The sequence below is a fragment of the Cyprinodon tularosa genome, unplaced genomic scaffold, assembly GCF_016077235.1.
Source record: "Cyprinodon tularosa strain WSP-4 unplaced genomic scaffold, ASM1607723v1 ctg181, whole genome shotgun sequence".
In the NCBI taxonomy this organism is placed as follows: Eukaryota; Metazoa; Chordata; class Actinopteri; order Cyprinodontiformes; family Cyprinodontidae; genus Cyprinodon; species Cyprinodon tularosa.
Window position 1 is genome coordinate 400,885 of NW_024038614.1, and position 20,077 is coordinate 420,961.

The 20,077-nt window shown below is 40.3% G+C and overlaps 2 gene segments (V, D, J or C); both read right to left on the bottom strand.

The window, feature by feature from the left end:
• Window positions 1-5,730: 5,730 nt before the first annotated feature.
• On the bottom strand, window positions 5,731-6,175 carry LOC119781712. The segment is given in 2 exon segments: window positions 5,731-6,041; window positions 6,127-6,175. Coding segments are annotated over 2 exon segments (360 nt in total).
• An 8,782-nt stretch (window positions 6,176-14,957) lies between these two features.
• LOC119781713 lies at window positions 14,958-15,406 on the bottom strand. The segment is given in 2 exon segments: window positions 14,958-15,271; window positions 15,358-15,406. Coding segments are annotated over 2 exon segments (363 nt in total).
• Between the last annotated feature and the right edge of the window lie 4,671 nt (window positions 15,407-20,077).

The window sequence follows — 20,077 nt, forward strand, 5'->3', positions numbered from 1 at the left end:
TTGGGCAAGCTACTTGTCCAGTGTAGTGAGCTAAGCTATCAGTTACTCAACAATAAATGAAGCTTCACTACACAAAAGCTACCACCTAAAGAATTATAGCAAGCTAAGTTACACTAATGTGTTAAAAGTAGCTCAACTACATCAGAAGCTACTTAACATTGAACCAACCTAATATCATTTAAAAATGAGTCTGATGCACTGGTTAAAATATTTATTAAAGATCAGCCAATGACATAACACAGTGTTAACATTGCTTTATGATCAGCATATTAAAATAAAAACTAAAGTAATTACTAGTAGACAAACTAGTAAACAATCTGATGTTATTAGAACCAAATTAAAGGTACTGTGTAGTGTTCTACACACCGAGACATGGCTATGAGTTTGCATTCAATGGACATCTCTAGGGAAAACAAAACCCTACAAAAGGCATCTGATTTCTTTAGGGTCTCCCTTAGAGAAAACTTCTTCAGACCTCAATTAAACAGTTGATTCAAGTAACAAACAAAACTGTTTACAAAAGAAGGTGAAAAAATAAAGAAGCTAATTAAGAGATACATATATATTTATGTCTCACCATATAATTTAATTTCTACCTACATATTTATTCATTGTATTTATGGAGGCAATTATTTGAATGCTTATTTATTTATTTATTGAGCATTTATTTATTTATGTATTTATTTTATATACGGTAGAGCTGTTCCTCCATAAAAAATCTTATCTGTGCAGAGCCTAAAAACAGATTTATGTAATTATCCTGTCAGGTAAACTAGGCCATGAAAATACAATATCAAAGTTTCACTACTGCTCTCTAATTAGAGTATCTTAGTGACACATAGATATGGGAGAATTATCCTGCCATAATGCAAGAGCACATAACCACATAGAGAAAAGAATTTCATCTTCTTGCTCTCAAAACTTATAATGCTCACACTCAAAACATGCGCTCTCTCTCAAATATTTTCTCTTCTTTCTCAAATCTTTGTTTCTTCTCTCAGATTTAATGCTTCTCCTCTCGCTTGCCTCCTTCTCTTCGCGCACAAACCGCGCTCTGCTACGCTCGCAAACCCGTAGGCTCTGCTTGCGGATTTGTTTTGCTCAGTTGGATCGTTGCCTAGCAACCTTTCCAGCCAATAGAACGACAGACTCGGAAAGGGTGCGCTTGTTTAACCCTACGGAGTGTGCCTGTGCTACTACGCCACTTATAAGAGCGTCAGCTGAAACTGCTTTTTACAGTAGCTTGTGGCTGATTGTTGTTTCAAAATAGAAAACCTGGTTTCATTTCTTAGTTATGCCCTGGATTTTGTAGCGTTTGTGGACGCTACGTGGCTACTTGATCAAAACAATAACGTCGCTACAGGAAAGTTACTTGATAAATAAAGCAGCGACGCTACGGTCAAGCTACTGGAAAATGCAGTTTTGCACTAATAGCTTCGCTACATGTAGCGGCGCTACTGCCCATCACTGTATGTATGTATTTCAAGAGAGACCTGGCCATTTATGATAACATTTTGTTGAATAGATAAATAAAGGGTTTAGGGGTTAAAAGCAGTCAGATTTATTTTTATTTATTTATTTATTTATGAAACACATCTTTCACCTGTTTTTTTTTCTGAATTTCTTCAGTAATATAATAAACTGTTTTTTTTAAAGGGATCCAGTTAGTTTTATTGGCTCCATACAATATACAGTTTACCCCATAAATGTAGCTGTTCCTGTGGATTTAGGCATTTTAAACACTTTTGAAAACAAAAACTATTACTTTCTGTCTGCAGTAGCACTGTTACAGCCTTACACTGGTGGGCTAGAGGGAGTTATATTTGGCACTGTTTCCACTTTGAGGTTCTGTATTTCTTTTTAGTCTGCAAAGTAGCAAAGATCCAGTTATAAATAATGATACCCAATAGGCCTGCCACAATGGTGATCATACTAGAGATGATGTAAACAAGGTAATCTAGGTTCATGATTTAAGCCTAAATAGTCAAACAGATTATTTCTATAGTTAAAAATCAAGTCAGTTATTTAAATAAGACCCTTGGAAATCCCTAAACTTGAGCATTAGGGTTTGTGCCATTTCAGATTTACTTTTCAGGGTGCAAATATAATATTTTTTCTGCGAGAGAGTTTATTTGATATATATAAAACCTTTTACATTAAGGAGCTTAAACATACAATAAATTGAAATAATGTTTGACTTTAAGTTGTGTGATAATTGTTAAAAAATGAATCCACTGTTTCTATTGTTCATTACCAGAGAGGGATACGGAACAATTGATCATCAGATTATTTCCTCATTGTTGGATGCTGCACCCGTCAAACTATCAAGCTGTCTTCCTGCTGTTATTGAAGTAAATTTATTTTTTATCCAGGTTCAATATTATCAGAATTGTTCTTTCGTTTCTTTTATTAGTTGCTCTGTAAATAATTTTTCTATCACTGAAGCTTTGCAGTCTGCTGTTTTTCGTTTTTACTGTTGGGTAAATTAGATTGTTGTTAAAATGAAATACTGTATTAAAGGGAGGTAAAAACTGGACCTTAAGATCACACCTTTTGCTATCTTAAGAAGTCTGGCGCTCTTTAAGCATTTTTAGAGCCATAGAAATGACTCCTCTTAAACTCAACCATTTCTCACATTTCAGGTATTTTTCATATTTACAGTGAAGGGTACTGTTAGTATAAACTACCTTCTCACATCAGGATAACATTGGAGTCATTGTTGTTTATAATGTTTGGAAGATTAAAAAAAATTACTTCTACATTCATTGAAATTTATGAAAAATTTGTTTTGTTTGTGATTTAGTAGTAGTGTTTTATATTCACATTGTGGGGTCTGGGCTTTCAATAATTTTCGCAGATCTGACCTAGAACACATAGAAACAGCTTACCTGAAAGATTAAGATTAATATGCATATATATATATATATATATATATAGCCATAGAAATTACTCCTCTTAAACTTAAACATTTCTCACATTTAAGGTATTTTTCATATTTACAATGAGATTTTGAAAAACGTTAATTTCCCCTTGAAGCACTATGTAGTCACTCATTCTGCTGCCAGCACTGTCACCAACTGGTGAAAGAGAAAGATATCCTCTGTCAGGTTTTGTATAGTTTCTTCACCTTATTAGACCTGTCACTCTCTGGCACAGCAATACACAGCAGAGCCATCTGGCCTTAAAGGAATAGTATACCCAAAACATGATTAGCCTTCATTTTCTACTCACCCCCATGCTGAACAACACTCTGGAGTACTTTTTTGATATCTCAAATGTATCTGGAGATCTGGGAGGCTTCTTGCTGTCTGCTGACATTCAAATAATGGAGGTCTATGGTCCCCGAGGCAGAAAGGTCCATAAAAGTCCACAAAAAACATGTCAATATTCCTCCATACTGCTCGTCCAATGTATTCCAAGTGTCCTGAGTAGGTAGCGTCCATAATTTACTCGAAACGAAGTCATTTAGAATGTTTTTAGAGCATAAACAGTAGTGTATAGGATTTCCTAAAAGCGCGTTCACGAGTCTACGGAAACCGCGGCAGACCAAACCAGACGAAAGTGCGCATTCAAAAAAGTACTCCAGAGTGTTGTTCAGCATGGGGGTGAGTAAAAAATGAAGGCTGATCATGTTTTGGGTGTACTATTCCTTTAAGCTGGGCTTTCTCAGATACACCAGACTGCTGCTGTTATCTCTAGTGATTTCTACAATCTTGAGTATGTGTAATGGGTAAAAGTGAATGTAGTTTAAAGCCAAGTCAAGCCTCCTGACTTAAAAAAGCACTATATAAGTACAGACCAGTAACTATAAAAAACACAGTTTTTAGCTCCTTCATCAGTCACAACGTTTCAGTTTATTTCCTTTTTACCAAATTTGGGCAATTTGAAAATTTCACATATGAAATAACATGATTTGTTCTGTTCACAATTAACTCAAATATGCATAAACATTTTTTTAATCTTAATGAAGGCTGTAAAAATTGTTAATAAGTAATAGATTATTAATAAAAAAAAGACTCAATATTAATTTAAATATTAAGAAGCAAAGATTTGAATGATGTTGTGTAGGAAAATTCTTGAAACATTTTTCGAAATCTATGATATTCTTATTAATAATAAACAAGTTCCAGATAGAAATGTATATATTCAGAACACATTGGGAATAATTTCTAATTATTTGTAACAAAATATTTTGTGCAAAGCAGTTAATATATAATAATAATTAGTGTTGCACCGATACCGCTTCCAGTATCAGGCAGGGCCCTGATCCAGCACTAAAATGGTGGCATCAGTATCGACGAACACCAACAATTAGAGCACCGATACTATTTTGCGAGCCAAAAGTCTATTCTGCTATTGTCACCCATTCCAGGTATGCAACAAAATTTTTTCCTGGATTAACTTTGTATTAGTCTTTTTCCTGCTTCATAGGCAGCAGCTTGACAAAGCCATGATGGCAATTATTTAACATCCAAGTATTTTGCAGTTCTTCATATATACACACACACACACATCAATTTCAAACAGATGGTATCAGTATCGGCAATACTGCACAGCCAGGTATCAAGTATCTGTATCGGGGCCAAAAAATGGCATTGGCACTAATGATAATCATATTACACAAACTAAAATCAAAATATATTTTTTTCATACAGTTCTTTCCTGTAATGATGGGTCTCTGTGATTAAACCCACATGCAGAACACCACAGTTATTATTTAACAGTTTATTAAGATGAACACACACAGAGTAAGCGTTTGCACTGATTCTGGTACTGGTCCGGGACTTGGTTTCACAGAGCAATCTGCAGAGAGGGATTGTTTGATTAGCCAGGTAGCAGTGATGTTTTGACAGAGTCCTGATTCTGATTTGTACCTGATGAGGTTCAGACTTTTTGGGTGGAGAGAGGGAACCGGTTGGGTCCAGAGACTGTGGATTCAGCAGAGAGCTCAGCAGCGGCAGAGCTTTGCTTCAGGCTAGCGAGGTTCAGACCTTGAGTTGTTCTCCTAGTTCTCTCCTGAGAACTAACTGGGAGATTCAGACTGAGGATCTTCAGGTTTGGCTTCTCTGGGCAGGCAGGCAGGTTTCCAAACATGAGCTCCTCCAGAGCTACAGACTTCAGTCGGGTTTTCCTATGAGCAGAGAAGACAGAGACTGGTTAGGATAAGGTTACTCTCTAGAGCAGACAGAGATTCTTAATTCAAGCTGAGGCTCAGGTTCCGCTAACCAAAACTGGTCAACACTCCGGCGCTGAAGAGAAGTCAAGCCGCTTCTTATATAGTTGGTCTCCTAATCAGGTGAATCAGCCTCAGGTGTGTAGGTGGCTTCAGCTCAGGAGACCCAGGGCGCTCTCTGCTGGAGAAAGGTGGCAGATCTCCAGATCCCAACATTTCCATATGTACACATGGATACTGAAGATGTGCGGTTTGCCTTAGACTGCTGCAAGTCACGATGATGAACAGATTAGTCCTAACTTATGATGATTAACTTGTCCCCATTGAATAAAAGAACAATTTTTTGTAAAGTTTTAAGGATAAATTAAATATGTAGTTCCATTGGTTTCCTCACAAATTAATTTCTTGACATTGCAACATGCTTTTAATACTGAATGATGATTAATTCATAACACCTTTTTTGTAAATACTTGGTTTTTTATTGTCTTTCAGTATCAGTGTTTTAGTGCAGTCTTGGGATCCTTGAGGTTTTTGTACAGCATCTTAACCAACATCAGTCACTGTGTCTCTCGAGCACAGTAATAAACAGCAGAATCTTCTGTTCTCAGGCTGTTCATCTGCAGATACACCTGCTGTTTGCTGTTGTCTCTGGAGATGGTAAACCGGCCTTGAAATGATTGAGAGTTGTAGATGTTTGAGCTGTCATAAATACCAGCTACCCATTCCAGTCCTTTCCCAGGAGCTTGTCTGACCCAGTGTATTGTGTAGCGGCTAAATGTGAATCCAGAGGCTGTGCAGGTCAGCATATGAGAGTCTCCAGGATTTTTAACCACTGGCTCAGATTCTTTCAGAGTCTGAGCTTCAACACCTGTAAAGCAAGAAAGCAAAAGTATATATGTTGTTAAAAGATTGTTTCTAAAACACAGATACATGTTTTCCCAGCAGTTTCTCACCCATAAAACAAAGGACAAAAATAAACAGCCCTGATCTGCTCTCCATCATGTTCTAATGTATCCCTTCTTCTCTGACAGACTTTTGGTTCCTCTACTTATAATGAAATGTATTTAGTTTTGCATCGACTCCTCCTGCCATTGGGGGAGGAAACTAAACAGACTACTTTGTAAAACTCATAGTTCAACTGAATTTGGTTTCTAAAGTTTGACAAATAATTTTCCATACTCTTTATTAGTTTAAGTATTCTCAAATGTCAACATTTGAAAAAAAAAATTATTCTAGTTAAATCGTGTTATATTTTATTACATTTGTAAACTGAGTGTCATGATGGGTTCACTGATGAGACCCAGTTATGCAGAACACCATGGAGACGGAAACAATAGTAAAAGTTTAACAATGTTTATTGTTCACAAGCACATGGAATTATGACTGGAACTGGTTCAGGCCTGGGGACTGGTTCACTGGAGTCTGTGTAGATAACAGAGCAGTTAGCTTTGGGAGCTATGGGATTTGGTTTTGTGATGTTCAGATTTATACCTTGAGGGTTCCGGTTAGAACTCAGAGAGAGGAGCTGTTGGGTCCAGAGAAGGTTTGTTTCAACAGAGTCCAATAACTGCTTCAGCGTCTTACTTCTGATGAGGGTGCAGACCTTGGCATTTGGTTTCCAGCTCTTAATCCAGAGCTGCATGGGAAATCCAGAGAAGAGTCTTCGGGTTTGGCTCAGAGGGCAGGCTCGGCAGTCTAAGCTCATCCAGAGCTTACAGAGTAAAACTGGTTTCCTGGAAACAGAGACACAAAGGATTAGAATCCTAGCAAGACTCAAAGAGCAATAAAGATTTCTCAGAAGGTTCTTTGGCTCAGGTGCTAACCAACTAGATTCAACACTGCGGCGTCGAGGCAAGGTCTGAAGACAGCTTTTATAGTGTGGATCCTCTGATGATGGAACGAGCCACAGGTGCGTTGAAGGCTTGGCTCAGGAGGATCCACGGCGGACTCTGCTGGAGGAAGGTGGTACTTCTCCAGCTCCCAACAGTACCCCCCCCTCAACGACCGCCTCTTGGCGGTCCGGAAGACATCGATGGCAGAGAACACTCATACTCCTCGATCAATGAGGGATCGAGGATGTAGGAGCCAGGAACCCACTGGCGATCCTCCGGACCGTAGCCCTCCCAATCGACGAGGTACTGCCAACCACGACCTCGCCGACGAGAGTCCACGATCCGGCGGACGGTGAAAGCTGGATGACCATCGACTTCCAGGGCGGGTGGAGGGGAGTCGGATGGTGGGCACAAGGGACTTGAGATGACTGGCTTAACTTGAGAGACGTGGAACGTGGAATGGATGCGGAGAGTCGGAGGTAGTTGGAGGCGTATGGCTGACGGGTTGATGACCTGGGTAATCCTGTATGGACCAATGTACCTGGGTGAAAGCTTGCGAGACATCCCCTTGAGGGGGATGTCCCGAGTGGATAGCCATACCTTCTGTCCAACAGTGTACTCAGGGGCCGGGCGTCTCCTGGAGTCAGCAAAAGGTTTGGTTGTCTCGGAGGAGCGATTGAGAATGGCGATGGTCTCCCTCCAGATGCGCTGGCATCGACGGATGTGCTGGTTTACGGACTGGACTGAGATTTCTCTTTCGTCTGCGGGAAAAAGAGGTGGTTGATAGCCAAGACTGATCTGAAAAGGAGATTGTCCGGTGGAGGCTGATTTGAGGTAATTGTGGGCGTACTCGATCCAGGTAATGTACTGACTCCAGTCGGTGGGGTTACTTGAAGTTAAACAGCGAAGGGTGGACTCGAGCTGCTGATTCATCCGTTCTGTTTGTCCGTTAGACTGTGGATGGTAGCCAGAAGTTAGCGAGGACTTACAATTGAGAGCAGAGCAGAAGGCCTTTCAGACTTGGGAGATGAATTGAGGTCCACGATCTGAAAGAATCTCCTGGGGGATCCCATGTAACCGGAAGACGTGTTTGATCAGAAGCTGGTCGGTTTGGAAAGCCGTGGGAAGTTTTCTAAGAGGGATCAGATGACAGAACTTTAAAAATCGGTCAACAATGGTGAAGATTGTAGACATACCTCGGGAGATGGGTAGACCAGTGATGAAGTCTATAGCGATATGGGACCAAGGGCGCGAGGGGACTGGAAGAGGATGCAGTAGACCTGAAGGTGGTTGGTGAGAGGCTTTGTTTCTGGCGCAAGTGGCACAAGCCAAGACATACTCCTTGACATCTTTATGTAGAGTTGGCCAACAGAAACGTCTCAAGATTAAAGCTACTGTTCTGCTCACCCCCGGATGAGCGGAGAATTTGGCAGCATGCATCCACTGTATCAGGCGAGCTCTAACAGAAGAGGGGACATATGTTCGATTAGCAGGACCGTTACCTGGGTCAGGTTCAGAAGCCAGAGCTGAGTCTATAAGATCGGTGATCTCCCATGTAACCACTCCAACAGTGCAGGATGCTGGTAGGACAGGTTCAGGCGTCTCGGGTTGGTCAACGGAGTAAAGACGAGAGAGAGAGTCGGGTTTGACATTCTTGGATCCGGGTCTGTCGGAAATAATGAGATTGAAGCGAGAGAAAAATAGGGACCACCTGGATTGGCGAGGGTTGGCTTGTTTAGCTGATTGGATGTAAGCAAGATTCTTGTGATCAGTCCAGACAAGAATCGGGTGCTCAGCTCCTTCCAACCAATGTCTCCATTCCTCCAATGCCAGTTTTATGGTCAAAAGTTCTCGGACTCCAACATCGTAGTTTTGCTCTGCAGAGGAAAGTCTACGAGAGAAATAGGCACATGGATGAACCTTTTGATCTGAGTCTAGTCTTTGTGATAACACAGCACCCACTCCAGAGTCGGAAGCGTCAACCTCGAGGATGAATTGTTTAGCTGGATCGGGTTGGATTAGCACTGGAGCTCTGGAAAACAAGGTTTTTAGTTTAACAAATGCAGCTTGCGCCTCGGGGGTCCATTGGAAGGTTCTTTTGACTGATGTTAGGGAGGTTAGGGGGAGAGCTGTTTGACTGTAATTTCTGATGAATCTCCGGTAAAAGCTGGCGAAACCCAGGAATCTCTGTAATTGTTTTCGATTTTCGGGCACAGGCCAATCCAAGACTGCTTTTATCTTATCTTCTGAAGGTTTAATCTGCCCACCCTCGAGCACAAACCCCAAAAAGGTGACTGAAGACTGATGAAACTCGCATTTTTCGGCTTTGACGAAGAGTTTATTTTCCAGTAGTCTTTGTAACACTAGGCGGACATGTTTCTTGTGATCAGAAAGGTTCTTGGAATAAATGAGTATGTCATCAATGTAAACGAACACGAATACATTCAGGAAGTCTCTGAGAACGTCGTTAACCAGGGCTTGGGAACATGCAGGGGCATTAGTTAGACCAAAAGGCATGACCAAATATTCAAATTGGCCCAAGGGAGTCTTAAAGGCTGTTTTCCACTCATCTCCGTCTCGTATTCGGAGAAGGTGATAAGCGTTCCTCAAGTCGAGTTTGGTAAAAACAGTTGCCCCTTGAACGGGTTCAAAAGCTGAAGCGAGGAGTGGGAGAGGGTACTTATTTTTAATAGTAATTTGGTTCAGGCCTCTGTAATCTATACAGGGTCTTAGAGAACCGTCTTTCTTGCCAACGAAAAAGAACCCTGCACCCAACGGAGAAGAAGATGGGCGAATTATTCCGGCAGCTAAAGACTCATTTATGTATTTTTCCATGGTTTCTCGTTCTGGTTTGGAAATATTATAAAGTCTGCTGCTGGGAAGGGGAGCTCAAGGTAATAGCTCAATGGCACAGTCATATGGTCTGTGTGGTGGAAGGGACGTAGCACTGACCTTACTGAAGACAGGAGCCAAATCACGGTACTCGGAAGGGACAGAAGTAAGGTCAGGAGAGTCCATCTCCCCCCCACCTCTAGGGGACCCCACAGCGGGAGCTGCTGAACGGAGGCATGTTTCATGACAAAGGGTAGACCAGGATTCCACATGACGATCAGTCCAGTTAATATGGGGATTATGTTTCTCCAACCTTTCAAAGCCAAGCACCAGAGGGGAACATGCGGAAGGAAAAACAAAAAATGTTATGGTTTCACGATGATTACCTGAGATAAGTAGCTTGAGAGGCTGGGTTTGATGGGTGACCTGGTGGAGTTTCTTCCCATCAATAGCAGAGACACAAAGAGGCTGGTTTAGAGGAACGGTTTCAATTTGAAGCTGCTGGACAAGATTAGAGTCAATTAAGTTCCGTTCACAGCCTGAATCGATGAAGGCAGAAAAAGAGAGGTTCTGGTCTGAGAAAAATAAAGTGGCAGGAAGCATCAGGCGTGGAGATTTTTCAGTGTTAACATGGCCCGTCAGACTCCTCGGAACCTCTGACGGGCCCTGTCTTTTGATTTAGCAGGGCATGAAGCGATGAAATGACCACTCTCACCACAGTAGATACACAGTTTGCTTAAAAAACATCTTTGTCTTTCCTCAGGAGTCAGCCTAGTATGTCCGACTTGCATGGGTTCGGTTTCTGTGGGAGCAGAAAAAACAGTCACATTATTTGAAGCAGGGGCAGAGGTAAAAGAACCCTGAATCCTAGGCTTAGAGTTATTTCTAGCTCGGATTCTGTTATCCAGCTTAATTGTTAGGCGGATCAATTCCTCAAGTGTTGCAGGTTCGTCGAGGGTTGCGAGTTTATCCTTTATGTTTTCGTTCAAAGCCATGAAAAAAGCCCCCTTTAAACCACTTTGGTTCCAACCGGAAGCCTCAGCTTTTACCCGGAAGTTAATGGAAAACTCCGCCACTGAAGAACTTCCCTGTTTAAGGTCAAAAAGAGCACAAAAGTCAATCGTTTGATCTGTTTCTTGGTTGAATACTTGAGAAAATTCAGAGATAAAATCGGTGTATTGACAATTGAGGCCCTCGTCAGAGGCAAACCTTGCCTGAGCCCATTCCAGGGCTCTTCCGGTCAATAGAGACAAAATAAAGGTTATTTTAACATGATCTGTGGGAAAACTGCCAGGAGAGTTTAGAAAAATTAAACGGCATTGAAACAAAAATCCCTTGCAGTCCTTCATATTACCAGAAAACTTTTCGGGGAGTCTTGGGCGGAACTCTGGTGATGACGTCACTGCCGGTGACCTCGGAGGCGGAACAGGACCCGGAAATGGTTGTTCAACTGGCGTGGTGTTAGCTCTGTTCAAGCGGTTAGCATAGTTTTGGACTACATGGTTTTGTAACTCAATGTGGGTGTTTAATTCACTGAGAGCTTGAACATGTCCATGGATTTGAGCCTCCCGCTCCTCCAATAGACGATGGAGGTGGTCTGCTGGGCCTTGTGTTTGGCCGCAGTGTTCTGTCATGATGGGTTCACTGATGAGACCCAGTTATGCAGAACACCACGGAGACGGAAACAATAGTAAAAGTTTAACAATGTTTATTGTTCACAAGCACATGGAATTATGACTGGAACTGGTTCAGGCCTGGGGACTGGTTCACTGGAGTCTGTGTAGATAACAGAGCAGTTAGCTTTGGGAGCTATGGGATTTGGTTTTGTGATGTTCAGATTTATACCTTGAGGGTTCCGGTTAGAACTCAGAGAGAGGAGATGTTGGGTCCAGAGAAGGTTTGTTTCAACAGAGTCCAATAACTGCTTCAGCGTCTTACTTCTGATGAGGGTGCAGACCTTGGCATTTGGTTTCCAGCTCTTAATCCAGAGCTGCATGGGAAATCCAGAGAAGAGTCTTCGGGTTTGGCTCAGAGGGCAGGCTCGGCAGTCTAAGCTCATCCAGAGCTTACAGAGAAAAACTGGTTTCCTGGAAACAGAGACACAAAGGATTAGAATCATAGCAAGACTCAAAGAGCAATAAAGATTTCTCAGAAGGTTCTTCGGCTCAGGTGCTAACCAACTCGATTCAACACTGCGGCGTCGAGGCAAGGTCTGAAGACAGCTTTTATAGTGTGGATCCTCTGATGATGGAACGAGCCACAGGTGCGTTGAAGGCTCGGCTCAGGAGGATCCACGGCGGACTCTGCTGGAGGAAGGTGGTACTTCTCCAGCTCCCAACACTGAGTTATTTTTTTTAAAGCTAATAAACCATTTTATTTATTTATTTTTTTACATGCAAGTTCTTATACAGTAAGATATTTTGAAGACCATGGTTAATTAATGGGAAGAAAAGCTAAAAATCTATTTAAACAGAAAAGTTTTAAAAGCAACCATTTGGGCTGAATGGAAATAGTAATTAGAATCAACAAAAACTTTACTAACGTATGCTTGGAGTTTAGCTAACAGCTTTAAAGATGAATATATATCCATGGTTTAATCATGTTGAGCACAGTGGATAGTCAGATACTTTGGCTATAAACTGAAAAATAAAGGACATAATAAAGAGAGACTAAGATCTTTGAAGAGGAGGAGGCTGTAGACATGTACAGTATAATAAAATGAAAGTAGATTAAATCTCAAAAGGCCAATTTCATCTTCAAGCATTTTAGAGGCAAAATATTAAAACTGATATTCTTAAGTTTTCTAGAAGTAATTCAGTATCTCCTGAGTCAAATGCTTTTAAAAGATCCACAAATAAAGCAAAAACACAACGTACTTTTCAAAGGCACCATTATAGTCTCTTCTTAGTCATTGTAGTTCTCATACAGATGTAGCTGTTCTTAAACTTGTCTTAAACTTCTGTTCAAACATTAAAAAAGAATATACATGTTACACTATATTGCCAAAAGTATTTGCTCACCTGCCTTGACTCACATATGAGCTTAAGTGACATCCCGTTCCTAATCCATAGGGTTCAATATGACGTCGGTCCACCCTTTGCAGCTAGAACAGCTTCAACTCTTCTGGGAAGGCTGTCCACAAGGTTTAGGAGTGTGTTTATGGGAATTTTTGACCATTCTTCCAGAAGCGCATTTGTGAGGTCGCACACTGATGTTGGACGAGAAGGCCTGGCTCTCAGTCTCCGCTCTAATTCATCCCAAAGGTGTTCTATCGGGTTGAGGTCAGGACTCTGTGCAGGCCAGTCAAGTTCATCCACACCAGACTCTGTCATCCATGTCTTTATGGACCTTGCTTTGTGCACTGGTGCACAGTCATGTTGGAAGAGGAAGGGGCCAGCTCCAAACTGTTCCCACAAAGTTGGGAGCATGGAATTGTCCAAAATGTCTTGGTATGCTGAAGCATTCAGAGTTCCTTTCACTGGAACTAAGGGGCCAAGCCCAGCTCCTGAAAAACAACCCCACACCATAATCCCCCCTCCACCAAACTTTACACTTGGCACAATGCAGTCAGACAAGTACCGTTCTCCTGGCAACCGCCAAACCCAGACCCGTCCATCAGATTGCCAGATGGAGAAGCGCGATTCGTCACTCCAGAGAACGCGTCTCCACTGCTCTAGAGTCCAGTGGCGGCGTGCTTTACACCACCGCATCCGACGCTTTGCATTGCACTTGGTGATGTATGGCTTGGATGCAGCTGCTCGACCATGGAAACCCATTCCATGAAGCTCTCTGCGCACTGTTCTTGAGCTAATCTGAAGGCCACATGAAGTTTGGAGGTCTGTAGTGATTGACTCTGCAGAAAGTTGGCGACCTCTTCGCACTATGCGCGTCAGCATCCGCTGACCCCGCTCCGTCAGTTTACGTGGCCTACCACTTCGTGGCTGAGTTGCTGTCGTTCCCAAACACTTCCATTTTCTTATAATACAGCTGACAGTTGACTGTGGAATATTTAGGAGCGAGGAAATTTCACGACTGGATTTGTTGCACGGGTGGCATCCTATCACAGTTCCACGCTGGAATTCACTGAGCTCCTGAGAGCGACCCATTCTTTCACAAATGTTTGTAAAAACAGTCTGCATGCCTAGGTGCTTGAATTTATACACCTGTGGCCATGGAAGTGATTGGAACACCTGATTCCAATAATTTGGATGGGTGAGCAAATACTTTTGGCAATATAGTGTATCTTTCAAATGTTGATTTCTACTTTATTCAAATCAATCTAATAATGATCAAAAACTGTTAGTAATAATAAGAAAGCCAAACCACAGGCTTCTGTCAAAGAGAGCAACAGGTCATGCTGATGTTCTGAGTGTTACTCTTTTAATGGTTAGCCTTCATTTTCTATTTATTCAGAATTATAAGATTTGCATATTTGATAGTTTGATTTTACACAGTAGATATTATTAGCTAATTAAATTGCTGTCTTCCTTCATAATGTTCTACATTCATTGAAATGTATGAAGACTTAATTTTTTTGTGACTTATTTACAAGACGGGGTCAGTCTTTTAAATAATCATGGTAGATCTTAACTAAAACACAGATGTTTAGATGAGATAAAGAACCCTTATGTATATTAGAAAACAAATTTCAAATTAAATCCCTTCCTCCACTTTAATTGGTCATACAGATCATGTTCTATTGTAATTTTGTTCACTTGTTTTGCACATGCTATAGTCAGAGATGATTCAGTTGTAATAGTAGATCTACTTCGAATGAACCAGTTCTTTTCTATTAAATTTGAGATATTTCTGTTACTGCAGTTGTAAACTAAATATTATTATTTCCTGCATGAAGCTTTTCTAGATAATTAATTCTCAGTCTTTCTGTAATTCATAATGACATTAACTTTTATTTTCATAATTTATGACATGAAATAAGTAAAACGTTTTTCTCCAAAGTCATTTCAAATCTAATTTTATTGTTTGACGGTATTTTTTTTTCAGTGAGTTTTGCCACTGTAGTCTTTATCTAAAATATTACCCGTATCAAGTTAGCTGAAGATTTCTAGAGGAAATGGCAAATAGAGGAAGTTTTTGTATGAGGCTTCTGCTTCTTTCTATCACTGTGCCCTTCGAGCACAGTAATACACAGCTGTGTCCTCAGTTTTCAGCTGGTTCATTTGCAGATGAATTTTACTACTGGAGTCATCTCTAGAGATGATGAATCTTCCTTGGACTGACTGAGAGTAATATATTGGAGAACTGGCTGTGCTTATAAATGCGATCCATTCCAGTCCTTTTCCAGGAGCCTGCCTGATCCAGGACATTATATTGCTGCTGAATGTGAATCCAGAGGCTGTACAGCTCAGTTTGTGGGAGTCTCCTGGTCTTTTTAGCGCTGGTTCAGATTCTACCAGAGTCTGACCATCAGCACCTAAAGCAACAGAGTCAGAATGTTTAGTTTATATTAGGTGATTGTTTTCATGAGGATTAGATTTAGTTCTGTAAGTATTTTCTCACCCAAAAAGCAGATGATTAAAGCAAGCAGTGCTGATCTGAAGTCCATCATGGTCCAATATGCTTCTTGTTCTGTGACAACAGAAGAAGGAGCATAATTATGGCTGCATGTTACTATTGTTTTGCATTGACTCCTCCTGCCTGAGAGGGAGTGAAATAAAGTTACACTTGAGAATTAAGGAGCATTAGAAGATTAATATCACAATCAGACTGCATTAAATGAATCCATTTTATTTATATCTGTTTATTTAATCTACATACTGAAGTGTTCATAATTACAATGATAATACAACAACAAAGAACAATTAACAAAATTAGCTGACCAGCAAATTACAGGGATCAAAATAAAAAGACTTATTAAAAACTATTTGCATATAGACATGGTTCTTAGAAGCCATATTTGAGTTAAAAAAAAGGAATTGTAAATCAATCACATCTCTCATTTGTTGTATTTGGTTGATAAATGTATTTTATAGAATGATAAAAGGAGCAGTCTTTTCTTCTAATCAATAAATCAAAGCGAGGCTTAAAGGAGGACGACATCAAATCAGGGATGAAACGGCAAGAGGAACACAGTTAAAACCATCATTATAGTTTATCTAATAGTTTGAAGAAAAAAAAACTTTCTAAAAAATGAAAAATGAAAATCTGAACATCAACACCTGCAAGAAGAAGAAAAGTGGTTACAAAACTTTTTCTGTATTTAAAGCCTTTAAATGTCTATGTCTAAGTGGTGCAAAAAGATTTATATTTAGAACTTGTTTAACCGCTATTTGACCTGTAAAGCAGATAGATAGGGCAGCATCCCTGTTCTGTTAAACAGTCTCAGCCTATCTGAAGTCAAATATATATCTCTAGATGATAGTCTGCACTGCTGGGATTCAACTTATTGTAGAGTTTGGAAAGATACCAAGTAATTTTTTTCTTTTGTTGTAGTTGTCTTTATATTTTGGGGTTTTCTCTTCAGAATTTGCATTATTGGAGCTATTAACAGTTTCCTATCTAATAAGGTAATTCTACAACTCACTGCTCTAAAATGATTAGTAATTTAGTTGTTTTTTTTTCATTCTATAAAACGAAAAAAGTTAAATATACGATTAATTTATACCAGCAAATAAAAAGATTAATATGGTGTTACTATATGTATGGGCAGAAGGTCTTACAGTTTCCAAGAAATAATGCAAATATCAAAAAACTTTTTTTTTTACTAGTAAAAAGCTGAAAAGAGATTAACTATTGATTGATAAGCTTAACATAACTAACTAAACATAACTTAAAGATAATATTAACATTAAAAGCAATGTTGTCTTAGTTGCTCTAATGTTCTGGGTCGGATTCCTAGGACCTTTCTGCATGGAGTTTGCATGTTCTCCCTATGCATGTGTGGGTTCTCTTCTGGTACTCCAGTTTCCTCCCACAGTTCAAAAACATAACTGTTAGGTTAATTGGCTACTCTGAATTGTCCTTAGGTGTGAGTGCGTTTGCAAGGTTGTACAGTGGGGCAAAAAAGTATTTAGTCAGCCACCAATAGTGCAAGTTCTCTCACTCAAAAAGATGAGAGAGGCCGGTTATTTTCATCATAGATATACCTCAACTATGAGAGACAAAATGAGAAAAAAAAATTCAGAAAATCACATTGTCTGATTTTTAAAGAATTTATTTGCAAAATATGGTGGAAAATAAGTATTTGGTCAATAACAAAAGTTCATCTCAATACTTTATTATATACCCTTTGTTGGCAATGACAGAGATCAAACGTTTTCTGTAAGTCTTCACAAGGTTTTTACACACTGTTGCTGGTATTTTGGCCCATTCCTCCATGCAGATCTCCTCTAGAGCAGTGATGTTCTGGGGCTGTCGCTGGGCAACACGGACTTTCAACTCCCTCCAAAGATTTTCTATGGGGTTAAGATCTGGAGACTGGCTAGGCCACTCCAGGACCTTGAAATGCTTCTTACGAAGCCACTCCTTCGTTACCCGGGCGGTGTGTTTGGGATCATTGTCATGCTGAAAGACCCAGCCACGTTTCATCTTCAATGCCCTTGCTGATGGAAGGAGGTTTTCACTCAAAATTTGACGATACATGGCCCCATTCATTCTTTCCTTCACACGGATCAGTCGTCCTGGTCCCTTAGCAGAAAAACAGCCCCAAAGCATGATGTTTCCACCCCCATGCTTCACTGTAGGTATGGTGTTCTTTGGATGCAACTCAGCATTCTCTCTCCTCCAAACACGAGTAGAGTTTTTACCAAAAAGTTCCATTTTGGTTTCATCTGACCATATGATATTCTCCCAGTCATCGTCTGGATCATCCAAATGCTCTCTAGCACACTTGAGACGGGCCTTGACATGTACTGGCTTAAGCAGGGGGACACATCTGGCACTGCAGGATCTGAGTCCCTGGCGGCGTAGTGTGTTACTGATGGTAGCCTTTGTTACTTTGGTCCCAGCTCTCTGCAGGTCATTCACTAGGTCCCCCCGTGTGGTTCTGGGATTTTTACTCACCCTTCTTGTGATCATTTTGACCCCACGGGGTGAGATCTTGCGTGGAGCCCCAGATCGAGGAAGATTATCAGTGGTCTTGTATGTTTTCCATTTTCTAATAATTGATCCCACAGTTGATTTCTTCACACCAAGCTGTTTACCTATTGCAGATTCAGACTTCCCAGCCTGGTGCAGGTCTATAATTTTGTTTCGGGCGTCCTTTGACAGCTCTCTAGTTTTGGCCATGGTGGAGTTTAGAGTGTGACTGTTTGAGGCTGTGGACAGGTGTCTTTTATACTGATAACGGGTTCAAACAGGTGCCATTAATGAAGGTAACGAGTGGAGGACAGAGGAGCCTCTTACAGAAGAAGTTACAGGTCTGTGAGAGCCAGAAATCTTGCTTGTTTGTTATTGACCAAATACTTATTTTCCACCATATTTTGCAAATAAATTCTTTAAAAATCAGACAATGTGATTTTCTGGATTTTTTTTTCTCATTTTGTCTCTCATAGTTGAGGTATATCTATGATGAAAACTACCGGCCTCTCTCATCTTTTTAAGTGGGAGAACTTGCACTATTGGTGGCTGACTAAATACTTTTTTGCCCCACTGTATGTCTACCTGTGTTTTTGCGTTTTTCTGCAACAGACTGGTAAACTGTCCCTGCTTTCCCTGCCTCTCTCCCATAGACCGCAGTAGATAGGCACTGGCCTAACCGCGACGCTGAAGGATATAGCTGGAGAAGATGGATGTGTGGATACATTTGTATTGAAATACCTTTCATTTTTTAAATCTCAATTTCTTCAGCACTGCAATGTCAAAGTTGACAGTAAACTTGTTTTTTAATGAACTTTTGACATCTGTGTCTCTGCTGATCCACTCCAGTCCTTTCCCTGCCGCCTGTCTGATCCAGTGTGTCCAGGAGCTGCTGACTGAATAAGACACCTGACAGGTGATGGTCAAACCTTCACCAGGCTTCACAGTCACAGAGGCTGGCTGGTTTAGCTGTTCACATGTTACACCTGAAAAAGAAGGACTTACTGCATAAAAACTGAACAGAGAAAAACAACAAATGACTTTTGAATGTGGCCAATGCAAAAATACCTACATGATACAGCTATTGAAAACAGCACCAGACTCAGAGACAACATGGTTGGAGGTCTGGTAGGGATGATATCTGATACTCTTCTAGAATGTGTTTACATATGACCAGGAAACCACATCATCTACATACAGCCCAAGGAGGAGGAGACAGTGGAAATTAGTTGCTTTTGCAAATCGTTTATTAAGCCTAATGCAAGGAGACAAGTATTAAAATGTCTTTTTATTTGTAATATCTTTAGAAAAACAAACATGTTTATAATAATATTATTATCACAACATAACACCAAACCCAAGCAGTTTGACTATTATGACATCAGTACAGGAATGATTTAATCTTGTTAAAGTATTGAATTTATGTTAACAAATACACAAGAACGTATCAATATGAAGCAGGACACAGAAAGATGTTGTAGGATGTCTAGTTTTTGGGAATCTCATATTTAACTTCTTGTGTACACACCGATTTTGAAATTCTAATTAAAGGAGACCTAACTATATTAATGCTGTCTGTGCCCCTCTTCCAATTAACTAATTCAAATGCTCCCATTAAACTTCGACTCATAGTTGATATTTTTCCTATAATATCTAATGGAAAAAGCAGAAACGTATTTAGTTTTTTTATCACCCAGCTAATGGATTCCAAATAAACCCTATATCAAATTGTGCCATACTGTAAGTATGAAGTAGCTTCTGTTCTTTCACAGAGTCAGGTCAAACGCTGCTTTAGCTTATTTAGTCCTTGAAAGAAATTATGCAGCCTGGAAGCTGTCATACGATTCCCTATCCATAGAACCATCACATACTTTGTTGCAAATAATAGACAGAGTTACTGCAAAGGTGTTCAGAATGAAAAAGACAATCAACCTAAAGCCCATTGAAGCTACCAGGAACCAGGAATCTTCCTGGGTTATCTTATTCCACATCTACAACCCACCCGGATATCCCAGAAAAACATGCTGTTCAGAATTTAGAAAAAAGGTCAACCCAAATAAAGCTAAAAACAGAATGCATCTGACACAGGCTAAACCAACAAAGCCAAGATTAACTTGGTGAAACATTATCAAAGGTTTTATGTAAATATGAGTCTCCATGGAGCAGATGGAGGGGCCAAAGCAAAATGCAGGGGGTAATCTAA